The sequence below is a fragment of the Stegostoma tigrinum genome, chromosome 3 (assembly GCF_030684315.1).
Source record: "Stegostoma tigrinum isolate sSteTig4 chromosome 3, sSteTig4.hap1, whole genome shotgun sequence".
In the NCBI taxonomy this organism is placed as follows: Eukaryota; Metazoa; Chordata; class Chondrichthyes; order Orectolobiformes; family Stegostomatidae; genus Stegostoma; species Stegostoma tigrinum.
Window position 1 is genome coordinate 112,517,395 of NC_081356.1, and position 17,905 is coordinate 112,535,299.

Sequence of the window (17,905 nt, forward strand, 5' to 3'; positions counted from 1 at the left end):
TCAAATTCCTCCCCTCCAACCTGATTTTCCAACTCAGCAACCATGAGTACCTCAGCCTCATCATTGGGAGCCCTGAGAAATCATTCATAGCCCCAGGCTAAACTGCTTCCCAATATGCACTGATAGTTAAATCTCACACCCTGTGTGAAACCTCAATAATGCCTCTCACTGCAATGATGACTAAATCCTTCCAACAATCACAGACAGTGATTGGAAGATTTATTTTATTGCAGTTGGGAATGTGGCTGAAATACCTTCAGGTGTCAAAAGCTTTGAAGGTTGCAATGGTTGGGTCCATTGGCTGTATAAGGGAGGTCATACTTGGGTGTAAAAAGAAACCTTCAACTCTGGAGGCTGTGAGGCGGTGGGGGGGGGGGGGTGGTGGTTGGGTGTTGAGACTACAGATAAGAAACTAACCAGATCAGAAACAGTGATGGTCTGAATTTCGTGGAATCCAACGATATATCTCCCTCCGGTCTGAAAAATAACAATTCAGCACCACTTTCTGTTTCCTGTCACCCTGGAACCTTTGCCTCTATGCCATCATTGCATTTTATGTCATGGTCTCTAGCTTTATGGCACTTTATCAAACTTCTTCTTGACATCATTAACATCACATCAACATGATTACTCCCAAGAATCTTCCCTATTTCTTTGTCAAGAAACTCAATCATGTCAGTGAAACAAAAATAAAAACAGGAAAAGCTGGAAATAGAAATGGGGGCATTGCTGGACAGTGAGGCATAGTTAAGGGGCTGAATTTAATCACGATGCTGGACAGCTGTAGCCAATACACCTTCAATTGTTTCCTGGACACAAGGTCTTCCATGTGATTATCCTGATTGCATGGCAGCTCTTCAGTCTCAGAGGAGCCAGAGGATGGAGTATTGATTATTGGGATTGCAGTTGGCCCAGGATGAAGAGGAGCCATGAAGGCCTCAGAGTGCAGCTAAGTTGGATGCCTCTGTAGAGAGCAGTCAGGTAGAGCCCAGCAAGAGGTGGTTGTTTTATAGGGCAAGAGATTGGGGGTAGGGGATCATCCTAGCTGCTAGCAGAGCCCACCACAGGCATGTGCCCAAGCAGGAGCTCAACTCCAGGCTGCAGTAAGGCCACTATGAGAGGCCGGACAGCCTGCCATATGGTGTGACCCAACTCTACTGCTGGTACGCTACCATAAGTGGCCACTTACAGGCCCCAAATGGTCCAGGGCAACACCAGATTTGATTAGGTAAACCAGAACAGTTCTTGAATCCGTACTTTTATGTTTCTGGGCAGGGAGCATGGCATTAAATTCCCCTCACAGTTCAATGTTTGTGACCTTTCTTGATCGGAATTTTGGTGGAAGTTCTTGGACCTGCCTGGAGCTTTTAGAAAAGTGACCAGGGAGCTTAATTGTTTGAGAGGTAAAACTTCAATTTTCAGACAGAGTTAAATTAAGTTCTCTGAACCTTTTAGGTGCGTCTGGTTTCCTGACACATTGTGTTCATTAGCATGTCATAAATACTCATTAATAGCTAACAGAGTTATGTTCATGGGTGCAATACTGTTGGCTAAAACTGGGAAACGTGTGTGCTCACAGACACTATGACATACATGAGGCATGAACCATAAATTTTCCCCTCCATTCCAGTGAGTACAAACACTTTTAAGTTACTTGGGTCCTTTACAGCCATTTCATCTCTTTGCTTAAGCATGAACAGCAGGAAGGTTGATCACTCTCCATGCTGATCAGCCAATGAGCAGTCTGGCTTGTTGTTGCAAAACACTGGCAATGTTAGGGGTGGGGCCTGACTGGATTGCTGGAGCAAGGCAGCCACTCTGCTTGATGCTAGATAACCTGAGTGCAGATCAAGCAATCAAGGCACAATTCAAAAGAGGATTCCACTCAGTCAGCCTTCTATTTTGGTTGCTTCTTTGTTCCATTCAAGCCTTTGGTATCAAAGTTTTGGTGACGAGCTAACAAATCTTAGGTCAGTAACTTGAAGATGAGTGCACTGCTGAGTGTTGTATCTCCTTTTATGTTTACAGTGTGAGCACTGGCAGGTGTATGGTGCCAGTTGTGGTGGCTGCAATGGAGTGGCAGACATTGATTGCACATGAGGCATCCAATGAGAGATGCCATGCACTGGACTTCTTGTGTGTTGGCCCTCTGCAGTGCCAACCTGCAATACTGGTCCATATTCTTAGGGGGAACGGGATCATTTAACCTCTTCTGACCTGGATTTACATTGCCTTGAGGCACTCATGGTGCTGACCTCTATCTAGGTTGTCTCCATCAGTCAAGATGGCCTCTTGCTACCATCACAAAAAAAACACAATCCCCATTTTTCATGTGATAATGGCAACTGCAGATGCTAGAGAATCCAAGATAATAAAATGTGAGGCTGGATGAACACAGCAGGCCCAGCAGCATCTCAGGAGCACAAAAGCTGACAGTTCGGGCCTAGACCCTTCATCAGAGAGGGGGATGGGGTGAGGATTCTGGAATAAATAGGGAGAGAGGGGGAGGTGGACCGAAGATGGAGAGTAAAGAAGATAGGTGGAGAGAGTATAGGTAGGGAGGGGATAGGTCAGTCCAGGGAAGATGGACAGGTCAAGGAGGTGGGATGAGGTTAGTAGGTAGGAGATGGAGGTGCGGCTTGGGGTGGGAGGAAGGGATGGGTGAGAGGAAGAACAGGTTAGGGAAGCAGAGACAGGTTGGACTGGTTTTGGGATGCAGTGGGTGGAAGGGAAGAGCTGGGCTGGTTGTGTGGTGCAGTGGGGGGAGGGGACTAACTGGGCTGGTTTTGGGATGCGGTGGGGGAAGGGGAGATTTTGAAACTAGTGAAGTCCACATTGATACCATTGGGCTGCAGGGTTCCCAAGCGGTATAGGAGTTGCTGTTCCTGCAACCTTCAGGTGGCATCATTGTGGCACTGCAGGAGGCCCATGATGGACATGTCATCTAAAGAATGGGAGGGGGAGTGGAAATGGTTAGCGACTGGGAGGTGCAGTTGTTTATTGCGAACCGAGCGGAGGTGTTCTGCAAAGCGGTCCCCAAGCCTCCGCTTGGTTTCCCCAATGTAGAAGGAGCCACACCGGGTACAGTCGATGCAGTATACCACATTGGCAGATGTGCAATGTGGAATGTGGAATGACATCTTGGGGCCTGGGATAGGGGTGAGAGAGGAGGTGTGGGGGCAAGTGTAGCATTTCCTGCTGTTGCAGGGGAAGGTGCCGGGTGTGGTGGGGTTGGAGGGCAGTGTGGAGCGAACAAGGGAGTCACGGAGAGCGTGGTCTCTCCGGAAAGCAGACAGGGGTGGGGCAGGAGGCTTCTCCAAAGACTGGTGCTGTTCATCACCAGGTCTCTGGAATCTCCAGGTCTTCAATCACCCTTCCCCTTCAATTATCTCCCCACAAATTCGCTCCTTCCATCTCTGATACCCTTAGTCTCCCTACCCTTTCAATTATCTCCCCACAAATTTGCTCCTCTCATCTCTGATACCCTCCTCCCACGTCCTGACTTTCTGCTGCTGAACTCTGTTACAAAAGCATGCACACGCTTCAATATGATACCTGCGAATGACATTACATGTACATTCTATGTGATGGTGTAGTGTCTGGACTGGTCAGCATGCATATCCCTGGATTAGCACAAATGCATATTCCCCATAGCTGTTGGTGTCATCAAACACTGCCTCAATGAAATTGTTCAAAATGGTGATTGCTGTTTTGCGTACATCTCATTATTTATATAACATTTGCACATTTGACTAACAATTTAGCTAATTAAATGCCATTGCTTACTTGTTGATATTTGTTGCAAGCACACTTTTAACTGGCCTGCTCTTAAGTCCAGCGTTGGGTCTGAAAACTAAATGACTACCAGGTTTTTGGGTTTCTTTCACATCCTTCATTAAGGTACTGAAATGAGCTGGATAAACATCGAATGCACCTGCCTTCATGCCGCCAAGCTAAAACAAACAAGTTATTAAAATTGGAATTGTGAATTGAAGTTTTGCATATGGTGTTGAAATTGTCAATAAAACCCATGGGCTGAATCTTATATTCTTTTGGTTGGATTTTGCTGTGCAGCTCGAACAGATTTTCACAGCGAGGCCTGACAAGGTCTCTTGCTATATCTCACCAGACTCATCTGATTAACTACCTACCCTACCTCTATGTTACCCCTGTTGTCTCATCTAGCCTCATGTTACCATTTGCTATTTCTGAACAATTCACCATTCACCGGATATCCATCAAAAGGCCACATTTAAAAAGTCACTGAGGCCCACCCTTGGAGCAACTTAACCAGACAAGCCCAGTTGAAGCATGCCCAAACTCCTGACAGATGCCTGTCCATAATCCTGGCCATATCAGCCCAAATCCCAGGCTGGCTGCTCTGGAACCACAGGACTGATGGTTATCCACTTCCTGGTCTACAGAGGCATAGCGCCCCTGACAGACAGCATCCTGACCCTGACCAGTCATCTGGACTGCTGTCAGATGATGTCCTTGACTTACTGTGATGAAAAAGAATCACTGGTTATAGTCAAACAGGGTTATTAGAAAACATAAGCTTTTGGAGCCTGAAGAAGGAGCGAGGCTTCAAAAGCTTGTGTTTCAAAATAAACCCATTGGAATATAAACTGTGATTTCTGTCCTTAATGAAGTGGCTAATAAGCAAAAATCCCTCTTTATGGGCAACTCTCCACCACCAAGGTAGAATCTCGCCTTCATGCTTCAAATTAAATAAAGGTTGCAGCAAATTACTCCCAACAGCAAGGTAAGCCTTGCTGGATTTCTGATATTATTTTGCCACCACTCTCACAGATGGGGAGGTGATGGCCTCGTGGTATGCTTGCTGGACTGTTACCCAGAAACACCCTGGGGACCAGGGTTCAAACCACAGCAGATTGTGGAATTTTGAATTCAATAAATATCTGGAATTAAGGTCATGCATCTGTTCAATTCATTTTTAATCCTAATTGTCATGATACAGTTGCATAAATTGGCCACTAGTTGGCAATGTTAAGTTGTTTCTATAGTCACATTGTTTCAGTGATAGCAGATGCTGGAGAAGCTGAGATAACAAGGTGTCGAGCTGGATGAACACAGCAGGACAAACAGCATCCGAGGACCAGGAAGGCTGACATTTCGGGCCTAGACCCTTCTTCAGAATACTTCTGAAGAAGGGTCTAGGCCCGAAATGTCAGCCTTCCCGCTCCCCTGATGCTGCTTGGCCTACTGTGTTCATCCAGCTCGACACCTTGTTATCTCTATCGTCACATTATCAACTTTGCACTATGTTTATTTCCAATTGACATACCATTCAATTGAGTTTTCAGGTTGATTGTTTGTTTTAACATGTTCAATATTGATCTCTTGTGTAACTACTAAAGTCATATCCTGCTGCATCACATGCTGACTTAATGTAGAATTACTTGAATTCTCAAAACCTGCTGTTTTAATTTATAAACTGATTTTCTTGTTAAATTCTGTTTGAATTTAGTCATGCCTTGACCGATTGAGGATCGAACTGTTCAGTTTAAAATTTAAACAAAGCCTAGCAATTAACTGTAGTCATCAGCTAACTTAGGCATCCTTCAAGCCTGAGCCTTAAACAAATTTGTATCAGCCTGAATTAATTCTGGTTCACCTGGAATATGAAGATAATACCCCCAACCCTGGCTTCCTTCCTGCACTAACCCACAGGTTCTTTTCTCTGTCTCTTTAAACCCATCTCGCCTGCCTTCTAAAAGCTCCATCTTGAACAGATGTGAAGGGTCCATTTATTGCTTTGTCCGTGAGATCAAAACCAGTCATTCAACTATCTCTGCCATGTTTTCCCCTTTTCTCTCCCACCCAATAAACTGCCCCTCAATGTTGTCCACCAAAGACCTGAACCCATAGGTTTCCCTAATTTCCCCGTTATCCCTTCTCATACCATTTCCAAGATCATTTTACCATTAAGACCCACCTCCTGCCCTTTCATGCCATTCCCACTCAAGAACCAAACTAACCAAACACCCTTCCTGATCCCCATGCTGGCTGGTTCTCTCTCATTAGGATTTGTCCTCATCTTTGTCATTCCCTCCACTTCAAAAAGCCCAGCTTGAGTTCCTGCAGACAACATCTCATCTCTAATCTCTAACATTCTTTTTTCTCTCTCCAAAGTTCTTGAGCATCTGCATTGCTGCCTCTTCACACAGTGCTCCTCCAAGTATATTTCTGTGCCTATGACAGCTCAATGACACTAACCAAAGTAGGGAAAACAAATACATACCGATTTTCCGGGAGAGGAAGGTTTAAAAGGTATTTCTATCTTTTTCACTGGGGGCGCCTCCTTTATTGGAGGCAAAATTTTTTCACTCCTGTAGGGGTTACCATCAAAGTATTCCTTAGGGTAAAGGTTCAATCGAAATGGTCCTCCAAGGAGTTGTTCTTTCTGTAAAGGTACCACAGTGACGTTAGTTTATAGAAATGGAACCAAAGAACTAAAGACTTAATATTCAGCTCAAACATGAGCATGAGCATGAGTATGTTGGGGTAAGTAAAATACAATAAAAGCAGATGAAGAACTTAAAGATAAAATGTAGATTTTACCGTACATTGTTGGAACATAACTTTGAATCTAGAAATCAATGAGCTTCGAATGAGGCAGGATTGAAGATAATTTCATGACTAAAGATCATTCCCAGAGCAGGAATCAGCAACAATGAGGCAGTGACAGAGTTTAGGAAAGGGAGGAGGGAGTTAGTAACAGGCAGAGGCTGACTGAAGTTTCAGTGAAAGATTGGGACTCAAGGCAGGTGTCAGGATCTCCAAAGGTGAGTGCCAACTTGTACAAGTGCTACAATGCATATGCAGAAGGAAGGTGGTAGGTTTCAAGGCTGAGGAAACTCTCACACCATAACATTTCAAACCAGACAAGGAGATAGTTCCTTAAGTTACTGAAGTGATAAGAAAAAATCTACCTTCAATTACAGTGTTAAGGCTATGTTCTTCCCTGGAGCTGTAACAATTTTGAACAAAAGAATTGTAAACTTTTTCAAGAGAATAAGCTTTATTAAAAGCTGAAAAACTCAAAATAACATTTTGAAGAAAACAGTTTTGTCAACCACGTTTTCATAATTAAATTATGGAACAGAATACAGCTACTGAGCCACAGGATTGGCTATAATGGAGGCAATGTAGTAGCAAACTGTGCTGTGTGCACTATCAAGCCTCCTGCTCATGGGTCAGTGATGCTCTGGTAAAGGGGTCCAGGGTCAGATTTGATTATCATCGTAGCACCAGGGCAAGAATAGAGGGGAGGGGAGGTTTGGTGTTCCCAGTCAGGCTCTGAACTATTTAGGGATTCAGGAACTGTGGTGGAAGTTTGTGATTAGGTACATAAGGCTAGTGCTGGGGATCAGGAGTAGTGGCAGGAGAAGGAAGTGGGTTAAATATGGGATTGAGAGAAACACGCTACTCTCCTTCAGAATCATGTTCAAGTAAATAAATACAAAAGAAACTTAACCTTGCAGGTGATCCAAAATTCTGGTTTTCCTTGTGACATGACTCAGGGCAAACTCTCAAATGAGACATTCAGCTCTAGTCAAATATACAAAGTAATAAACACCTGCCTCAGGTGTTGAAAAAAAATGCCTCTTATTCACTTTTCCAAATCGAATAGTTGGCTAATTTTTAGCCAGGAATGTTCATGTTTTCCCTGCCTCTCTTATCAGGGTTTTATAGACCAGTTAATGCCCAAAAAGGGAAGCTGCAGAGTGTAGTTTATAAGACCATGAAAAGACCAGTACGAAGTAATTAAGACTATCAACTAAAGGCATTAATTGATGTCAATGAATTTACAAATGTTATCAAGTTATTATGAAATATAAGGCCTGTGAAACTTCCTCCTCTGCTGACACCCAAGAACAGGGCAGCACGGTGGCTCAGTGGTTAGCACTGCTGCCTCACTGTGCCAGGGACCCGGGTTTGATTTCACCCTCAGGCAACAGTCAGTGTGGAATTTACATGTTTTCCCTAGACATGTGTGGATTTCTTCCAGGTGCTCTGGTTTCCTCCCACAGCCCAAAGATGTGCAGGTTAGGTGGATCGGCCATGCCAAATTGCCCACAGTGACAAGGGATATGTAGGTGAGGTGCGTTAACCATGGGAAATGTAGGGCTATAGGGAAAAGGTAGGGAGGGTAGGGCTCGGTGGGATGCTCTTTGGAGAGTTGGTGTGGAACTGTTGGGCTGAATGGCCTGTTTCCACACTGTTGAGATTCTATACAAAAAAAAGCAATAAAAAGTTAGGGCACACATGATAATGAATAGAGTTGAATGGAAGAATGTACTGGTAAATGTAGAAATGTGTCAGCAAAGCAGAACTTAAAAAAGCTAAATTTTTAATTGGCTTTTTTATTGGCATGCATGTGGCAAAATCAAAAGGATCAGAGGTAGTAACGCACAGTTGAGAATTATCAGCGGATTTTTGGCACCAACAAAAAATATTTTGCTGTATAAAATGTCATTTTTGATGTTAAAGTTTTAAAAATATTTTAAATAACAGCAGACAAAAAACATTATTCCTAAAGCTTTTTTTGAGTTAAACAAGTGTTCCATTAGTTTTTCTGTGATAACCTGGCCGCAATTTGCTGCAATGACACAGTGTCCTCACACAGTTTGAGAAGTCTGGGTCAGCCTGACTCTGTCAGCAAGCGTTACTATTTTTGGTGCCACGTCCCCTGCACCCTGTCTCCAGGGGCTGCTGTCAAATTGGACAGTCTGTAACACTTCAGGTCCGGCAGCACCACTGGGAACAGTGGCCACTGCTGTGCCTACAGCCAGTCCCAAGCCAGCACTGGAATGCTGGAGAAGCTACTGGATGCAGTGAATTCACCAGGGACAGTTCAACAAGCCTCGCTGAGGAAAGACGGTGTGTTATCAAGTCGGGTTTGTAATTTCAGGTCAACACAGTCACGGTTCAAAGAGGTCTTTTAATCAACCTGATCAGACAAGTAGTGACACCCCTCTGGAGCAGGTGGGCCTTGAACCTAGCCTGCTGACCCAGAGGTAGAGAATTACCACCACGTCACAAGAACCCAGCATGAGAACTTTATATCAAGTCAGAATAACCACTAAGTTAGTCATCATAAGGACATTGGCAAAAATGAAATGAACCAATTTACTTTGTAATGAAGTTACTACAGATATTTGAAGTCTGACAATAAGAACATGCTGGAAGTACACAGCACTCTGGTAGCATTCATGGAAACAAAAAAAAGTTAATATTTTTAGCTGAGTATGGCTTTCTCGTTTGTGCAGCAGGCTGCAGAGTTAGAGAAACTAGGAAAATGGAATAGAGTCTTCTAGGTTGTGAGGTAGGGTAGTTGATGTACCTGTGGGAGTTAGTGGACATATCATAAAAATCAGTGAAATGCCTACCTTCAGAAGTAGAAACAAAGGAGTCAAGGAAGGGAAATGTTGATGACAGGCCATGTGAAGGTGAAGGGCAGATATTGGGAACAAATTTGATGATGTGTTCCAGGTCTGGATGATGGCAGGAGACTAAATTAATAGTTATTAATGTACTGGAGAAAGAGGTAGGGGGTGTGAGTAGGATTGGAATGAGTAATGTTTCCACATATCACACAAAAAAAAAGCTTACTATGGCCTTATCTGAAGAGTCATATTGATTTTGCAACTTTACTCTGTTCCTCTACCACACAGAGATCAAAACCTGCTTAAAGTATCTTTCTATTTTACTTTTGTGGGTCATGGGAACCATTGGCAAGGCCAACATTTGTTGCCCATTCCTAACTGACCTCCATGGCTTGCTCAGTTATTTAAGAGGGCAATTAAAAGTTGACCACATTGCTGCAGAACTGTCACACATAGGCCAGACTATATAAAATAAGGGGATTTCCTTCCTTAAACAACATCAGTGAGCCAGATGGGGTTTTGTGTTAATTGGTAGTATCTCCATTGTCACTAACTATTTTTCTGGCACATTTTGTTTTTGTTAAGTGGTAAGGGCGAGGAATGCCCTGCCTGCCAATGTAGTTAACTCAGCCACATTAGGGGCATTTAAACAATCCTTGGATAAGCTTATGGATGATGAGATAGCATAGAGGGATGGGCTTAGATTAGTTCACAGGTCGGCACAACATCGAGGGCCAAAGGGCCTGTTCTGCACTGTATTGTTATATGTTCTATGTTCTATTAACTTGGGACAGATATCTGAAAGTTCAAATACATCAGTTTATCTTTGGGACACCCCTAAAGACACAGAAAATTCATAAATAGCACTGCTGTGATAATCATATTGTCCAACTTGCACAAACAGGTTTAAAAACTCAATTAACTTTCTGTTGTATAGCAAGAATCCCTGGCGGAGAACATGTTTAGTGTAGGCGCATAGCTTCTAGGCTGGAAATAAAGCCAAAGTATGGAATTTCATTTTTATCTTTGTATAGCCTCTGAAGGGACAGCTACCTTCGAATGCATAATATCACCCATTCTATTCTATCTTAAAACTAATCACAAAAGGCATGTTATAGTTTTGAGGTATTCAATGTGACGTTTTCTAAATCTCACACAATTCTGTGCAAAGCCAAGCATTAAATACTGTATTGTACACCAAAATTAAGCACTAAATCAAATCGCTATGTAGGTTTTGTATAACTTATTGAAGTTTTGCTTCGTAATAACACCAATAACAGGTGTGTTATAGATTTTGGCCTAATCAAGTGTTTATAATTTGTGACTCACAGCAAAGATGTATCACAATGAGGAAGAAGGGAAGGAGATAAACCATCTACGTTTAACCAAAGAAGTTAAGCATAGTATCAAATTGAAAGAAAAAATATTCATCATGACAAAAATCCATGATAAATCAGAGGATTGAGAAATTTTTGAAAGCAACAATAGAAAATAACAAGGCAGAAAATAATTTATGAAGATAAATTAGCAAATAATTCAAAAGTAGACAGTAGGAGTGTTTAAAATATATAAAGTTCAAGAATAAACAGTAAGAGATTTTTTTAAAATATGTATAAAAATGGAGAGGACAAAGTGTACATAGGCCCTTTACAGAATGGGGCTGGAGGGAGAATAATGAGGAAACAGCAAATGGCAGACGAGTTGAATGATTATTTTACTTCATAGCACTCATACTGATAGCATTCCAAAAATACTAAATAATCAAGGCACTAAAGTAGGTGGGAAACCAATGAATGATCATCACTAGACAAAGGAAAACTAATGGGGCCAAAGGCCATTGTGCCCCCTAATTCTGATGAGTTTCATTTTTGGAATTGAAAGGAAGCAGCTCCAGAAGTACTAGATGCATTGATAGCAATCTTCTGGAACCTCTTTGATTCTGGAAAAGTCCCAGAGGGTTTGGAAACTGCCAACACAACACTTTTATTTAGAAAAGGAGGGATACAAAGAAAATTGGTTAACTAAAGCTCAGTTAATGTTAGACAGCATTTAAAAGTACAGAATATAATCAAGCAGAGTGAACACAATGTCTTGAGCCTGATAAATTTGTTAGAGTTCTTTGAGGAAGTAACATGTAGCATAAATAAACAGGAACCAGTAGCTGGAATATATATTGGATTTTGAGAAGCGCTGATAAAGTAGTCCACATAAAGTTGGGTAATAAGAGACTAGAGTGTTGGGGAGGCGGTACGTTAGCATAGACAGAAGATTGGACAGCTAATAATATACAAACAGTTGGGATAAAGGGGCCTTTTTTTCAGTATGACAACCTGTAACAAATGGATTGCTATAGGCATCAGCGCTGGACCACAATTAGTTGTAATATAGATTACTGAATTAGATAAGGGAAATGAATGTATTACCACCATATTTGTGGATGATATAAAAATAAGTGAGAAGATGAGCAATAAAGATGACATAAACAATCCAGAGGGATATAGACAGGTTAAGTATGTGAGCAAAAAAAGTTGGCAGATGGAATATAAAGTGGGAAAATGTGAGGTTGCATGCTTTGGCAGGAAGAATAAAGGTGCTGAATTACATTTAAATAAGAAGAGACTGCAAAAAGCTGCACAGACGGATCTGAAAGTCCCCGTGTATGAATCATAAAAACCAAACGTACAAGTAACAGGGAATGCAAATCGACTGTAGGTCTTTATTTAAAAGAGAATGGAGTTAAAACTAGAGATTTCTTGCTAAAACTATACATCACACTAGTCAGACAACAACTGGAATACTGTGAATAGGTTGGCCCCCTAATGTAAGGAAAAATTGCTGGCATTGGAGGCAGTCCACAGAAGGCTGCCAGGTGATTAGGAATATGGAGAGATTTTCTTACACGGAGGAGCTGAGTAGATTGTGTTCATACTTATTGATGTATAGAGTCATGGAGTCGTAGAGCATGGAAACAGACCTTCAGTCAAACTCATCCATGCCGACCATGTTTCTCAAACTAAACTAGTCCAATTTGCTTGTGTTGGCCCACATCCCTCTAAACCATTCTCATTCCTGTCCAAATGAACTTTAAATGTAACTATACCTGCCTCTACCACTTTTTCTGGTGATGCATCTGTGTGAAAAAGTTGCCTTTCAGGTCCTTTTAAAAATCTTCTCCCTCTCACTTTAAACATATGCCCTCCAGTTTTGAACTCCCTACCCTGCCTTTGCTATTCACCTTACCTATGCCTCTTATGATTTTATAAACCTCTACAAGGTCACCTTGCAACCTCTTATATTCCAGTAAAAAAAGTCCCAGCATATCCAACCTCTTCTCATAGCTCAAACTCTCCAGTTCTGCTAACATCCTGGTAAATCTTTTCTGCACCCTTTCCAATTTAACAATATCCTTCCTATAGCACAGTGACCAGAATTGTATGTAGTACTCCAAATGTGATCTCACCAACATCCTCTACAACCGTTACCTGACGTCCCACCCCTACTCAATGCTCTGGCCAATGAAGGCAAGAATGCCAAACGCCTTCACCACCCTGTCTACCTATGATACCACTTTCAAGAAACTACATACCTAGACCTCCAGGTCTCTCTGACAATGGTCTCAGGGCCCTACCATTAACTGTGTAACTCTGCTTTGTCTTACCAAAATGCAACATCTTGCATTTGTCTAAATTAAATTTCATCTGCCACTCCTTAGCCCATTGGTCCAACTGATCAAGACCTGTTGTACGCTTAGATAACCTTCTCCACTGTCCACTATACCATCAATTTCATTGTCATCTACAAACTTACTAGCCATGCTTTCTATATGTTCATCCAAATTGTTCGTATAAATGACAAACAACATTGGACTCAGCGCCATTCCTTGTGGAACACTACTAGTCACAGGCCTCTGACCTGAATAACAAGCCTCTAACACCACCCTCCATCTTCTACCATTAGGCCAATTTTGTATCCATTTGGCTAGCTCTTCCTGGATCCGATGTGATCTAACTTTACTAAGCAGTCTACCATTCAGAACTTTATTGAAGCCCTTGACATCCATGTAGACAATATCTACCACCCTGCCCTTATCTATCTCAAAAAACTCAATCAAATTGATGACACATGATTTCCCATGCACAAAGTCATACTGCCTATCCTTACTCAGTCCTTGCCTTTCTAAATGCATGTAAATCGAATCTCTCAGAATCCCCACCAACAGCCTACCCACCACTGATGTCAGACACACCCATCCACTGTTCACTGGCTTTTCCTTGCAGTCTTTCTTAAATAAAGGCGCAATGTTAGACACCATCCATAAAAGAATGAGCTGGAATCTTGTCAAAACTTAGAAGATTCTTATGGGTTTGAAAAAATAGATGCAGAGAAGTTTTTTTCCCCAATGTGCAAGAGTCTCACACCAGACAGCTTAATCATAGTGTGAGGGGTTGCTCATCTAACACAAAGATGAGGAAGATTTTCATGTCTCAAAGGGTAGAGAATCTGCGGATTTTTTTGCCACAGGGGAATGTAAAGGCTGAGTTATTAAGTATGCTCACTACTGAGCTAGATGGATTTTTAATGAGTAAGGGAACAAACAGGTTTGGACTTTAGTCAGGAAAGTGGAATTGGAGATTATCAGATCAGTCACAATTTCTGTGAATGTCAGAGCAGACTCAATGGGTCAAATGCCCTGATTCTGCATTTGTGGCAGTGGAATGTTCATTTCTGAAGCTGGGTGAATGGTTCCAGAGGTGAGAAGGACCTCCACAGCAGTCTGGGAAGGTATGTTTTGAATGATTATGCTCCTTTAAGCTTCTTTCATACACACATGGCTGAAACAACACATTTCAGTGGCAGGTGGGCAGAATGTTCAGTCCCCCAGCTGTTAAACAGTTCGCAAGATAAGGGAGATTCTCTTTCCAAAGGATGGGAATAGCAGCCCACCCTGATGGTCCAAGGCAGTCAGGATATAGGTTGCCACGGCTGTCAGTTTTCATGGCACCCAGAGGATACAATGACACAAGGGAATGAATCCCTTGTGCACTGCCAGCTTGGGTGCCATGGCCTGCTTAGTGCTTCATGCCCTTTTGAGTGCGGGTTAGCATTGTAAGGCATTGCCACTGCACAAGAATGTCACGTGTAAGAATGGCTACCAGACACATCCATAACATTCTCCAACTGCAATCACTGTCATTTTATTGCACTTATCCATGTTGTACTATTCCCATTATTGTGCTCTTGCCTCTCTCTCAGCTGCCACGGTAGTGGACTCGCCAACTTTAAGGGCATTTAAATGGTCATTAGATAAACATGTGGATGATAATGGAATAGAACATTACAGCACAGTACAGGACCTTCGGTCCTCAATGTTGTGCCGACCTGTCATACCGATCTAATCTTCACTATTCCATGTACGTCCATATGCTTGTCCAATGATGAATTAACTGTACTCAAAGTTGCCGAATCTACTACCATTGCAGGCAAAGCGTTCCATTCCCTTATTACTCTGAGTAAAGAAACTGACATCTGTCCTATATCTTTCACCTCTCAATTTAAAGCTATGCCCCCTCGTGCTCGCCGTCACCATCCTAGGAAAAAGGCTCTCCCTATCCACCCTATCTAACCCTCTGATTATTTTATATGTTTCAATTAAGTTACCACTCAACCTTCTTCTCTCTAATGAAAACAGCCTCAAGTCCCTCAGCCTTTCCTCGTAAGACCTTCCCTCCATACCAGGCAACATCCTAGTAAATCTCCTCTGCACCCTTTCCAAAGCTTCCACATTCTTCTTATAATGCGGTGACCAGAACTGTACACAATTCTCCAAGTGCGGCCGCACTAGAGTTTTGTACAGCTGCAGCATAACTTATGGTTCTGGAACTCGATCCCTCTATTAATAAAAGCTAAAACACTGTATGCCTTCTTAACAGCCCTGTCAACCTGGGTGGCAACTTTCAAGGATCTGTGTACATGGACACCGAGATCTCTCTGCTCATCTACACTATCAAGAATCTTACCATTAGCCCAGTACTTTGCCTTCCGGTTACTTCTACCAAAGTGCATCACCTCACACTTGTCTGCATTGAACTCCATTTGCCACCTCTCAGCCCAGCTCTGCAACTTATCTATGTCTCTCTGCAACCTACAGCATCCTTCGTCACAGTCCACAATTCCACCGACCTTAATGTCATCTGCAAATTTACTAACCCATCCTTCTACGCCCTCATCCAGGTCATTTATAAAAATGACAAACAGCAGTGGACCCAACACCAACCCTTGCGGTACACCACTAGTAACTGGTCTCCAGGATGAGCATTTCCCATCAACTACCACCCTCTGTCTTCTTTCAGCAAACCAATTTCTGATCCAAACTGCTATATCTCCCACAATCCCATTCCTCCGCATTTTGTACAATAGCCTATTGTGGGGAACCTTATCGAACGCCTTGCTGAAATCCATATACACCACATCAACTGGTTTACTCTCATCTACCTGTTTGGTCACCTTCTCAAAGAACACAATAAGATTTGTGAGCCATGACCGACCCTTCACAAAACCGTGCTGACTATCCCTAATCAATTTATTCTTTTCTAGATGATTATAAATCCTATCCCTTATCACCTTTTCCAACACTTTACCAACAACTGAGGTAAGGCTCACTGGTCAATAATTACCAGGGTTGTCTCTACACCCCTTCTTGAACAGGGGAACCACATTTGCTATCCTCCAGTCGTCTGGCACTATTCCTGTAGACAATGATGAGTTAAAGTTCAATGCCAAAGGCTCGGCAATCTCTTCCCTGGCTTCCCAGAGGATCCTAGGATAAATTCCATCCGACCCAGGGGACTTATCTATCTTCACACTCTGTAGGATTTCTAATACCTCTTCCTTGTGAACCTCAATGTTCTAAGTTCTATGCCAGGGGTCACACTTCAAACAGAAAATAAGTCACAGCACTTGGCAACTCACACACCCATCACTCTCAGGTCTTTTATCAAAACTCAGTGAACTTACACGTTACATAGGCTTACATACACCAGAGGCCTGCCAGGGACAAGAACAGCACTACAAATGCTGGTGTCAGGAAGAGCTGCCTCACATGAAAATCCAAAACATACATAAAGCTTTATTCATGTCCATCATTGCCAGCCCTTTCACCACACCTAGTTATCTTTCATTCAGAATTTTCTCACACGTTACTTCCTCCATCCCATGTTCTTCCTGCTGGTGTTGCACACGGACACAGCTCTTGGGAATCACATCTCTATCTGCTGACAAATTGCTCTTAATGCCTCTACTCTCCTGCGGAAGAGAATTTGCATAACCAGCATGCGTGCATGTGCACATGGGAGGCGGATGTGTCCACAGCACTTCAAAAGCAGGCTGTTGAACTGGCAGGAATGTCAGGGGACTGCTCATGTGTGGAAGGGGAGGCTGGGTATCTAACTCCATCCAAGAAGTTACTTCCAGATACCCACTGAGGACTAAAGTCTGAATGAAACTTTGGATTGAGATGGCGTCTCACAACGCTAACAGATTTTTATACATATCCCCGTTACCTCCACAATCCACTCACAATCCAAGGCCTGGTCAAAAAGAGCCCCCAGCTCTGGGACTCTCATCAGAGCAAAGATGTTCTCCTCAGTGAGTTCTGTATCTAGAGTAGGCTTGGGATCTGACACTTAAAGGTCTACTAGAGAACAGGTCCCTGCTGAGGTCAGTATAAACGATAAGCTTCTGGGTCAGGCCATTAAGGAGCTGACAGAGAAGCAGAAGTAAGTGAGAGGTAAACAGGGGAACATCAGACAGAGGTGCTGGAGATGATGTGGAGCCTGGAGTGAAGGACAGAGGAGTCTGTTCAATATCTGTTTCATGTTGTCACCACGCACGCAAATGGTCTCCATGGAGTGGGTGGCCATTGCCACAGAAAGCCAGGTCCAGCAGAACAGTCAGTATCTGCTAGACATATGCAGAGTCCTTCACTGTGTGAGCCATTGTTCCACCCACTCACTCTCCCTCCCCAACATACCTGATGACCCCATTGTGTTCCCCACATTTGATATGCAAGTCCCACTCTTATTTGTGTCCCTTGATCCATTACTGTGACTCTTCCCTCTTCATCTCAGTTTTCTTGGACCATTTTTTATTTTTTTAAACTATTCCAGAATATTTTTTAAATGGGTTTAATTGGCACTCAAGAAGGCAAATGCATTAATATTTGAGAGGGCTAGAATACAAGAGCAGGGATGCACTGCTGAGGCTGTGTAAGGTTCTGGTCAGACCACATTTGGAATATCATGAGCAGTTTGGGGCCTGTACCCAAGGAAGGAAGGATGTGCTGGCCTTACAGATGGTCCAGAGGAGGTTCACAAGAATGATCCTGGGAGCAAAGGGTTTGTCATACGAGGAGGGGTTGAGGACTCTGGGTCTGTAATCGATGAAGTTTAACAGGATGAGGGGGCGGTCTCGCTGAAACTTGCAGAATACTGAGA

The 17,905-nt window shown here is 42.9% G+C and overlaps 1 protein-coding gene across 2 annotated transcripts in view; it reads right to left on the reverse strand.

Moving 5' to 3' along the window:
- Positions 1 to 17,905, reverse strand: part of cfap96 (cilia and flagella associated protein 96) — a 39,186-nt gene that overhangs the window by 8,186 nt on the left and 13,095 nt on the right. Inside the window, exons 5-6 of one of the 2 annotated variants that reach the window (XM_048526681.2) lie at positions 6,266 to 6,427; positions 3,787 to 3,953 (exon numbers count right to left, since the gene is read on the reverse strand). In XM_048526681.2, the coding sequence (XP_048382638.1) occupies positions 3,787 to 3,953; positions 6,266 to 6,427 (329 nt within the window). The remainder of the gene's footprint in view (positions 1 to 3,786; positions 3,954 to 6,265; positions 6,428 to 17,905) is intronic. The other variant, XM_048526683.2, reaches the window with a different exon arrangement.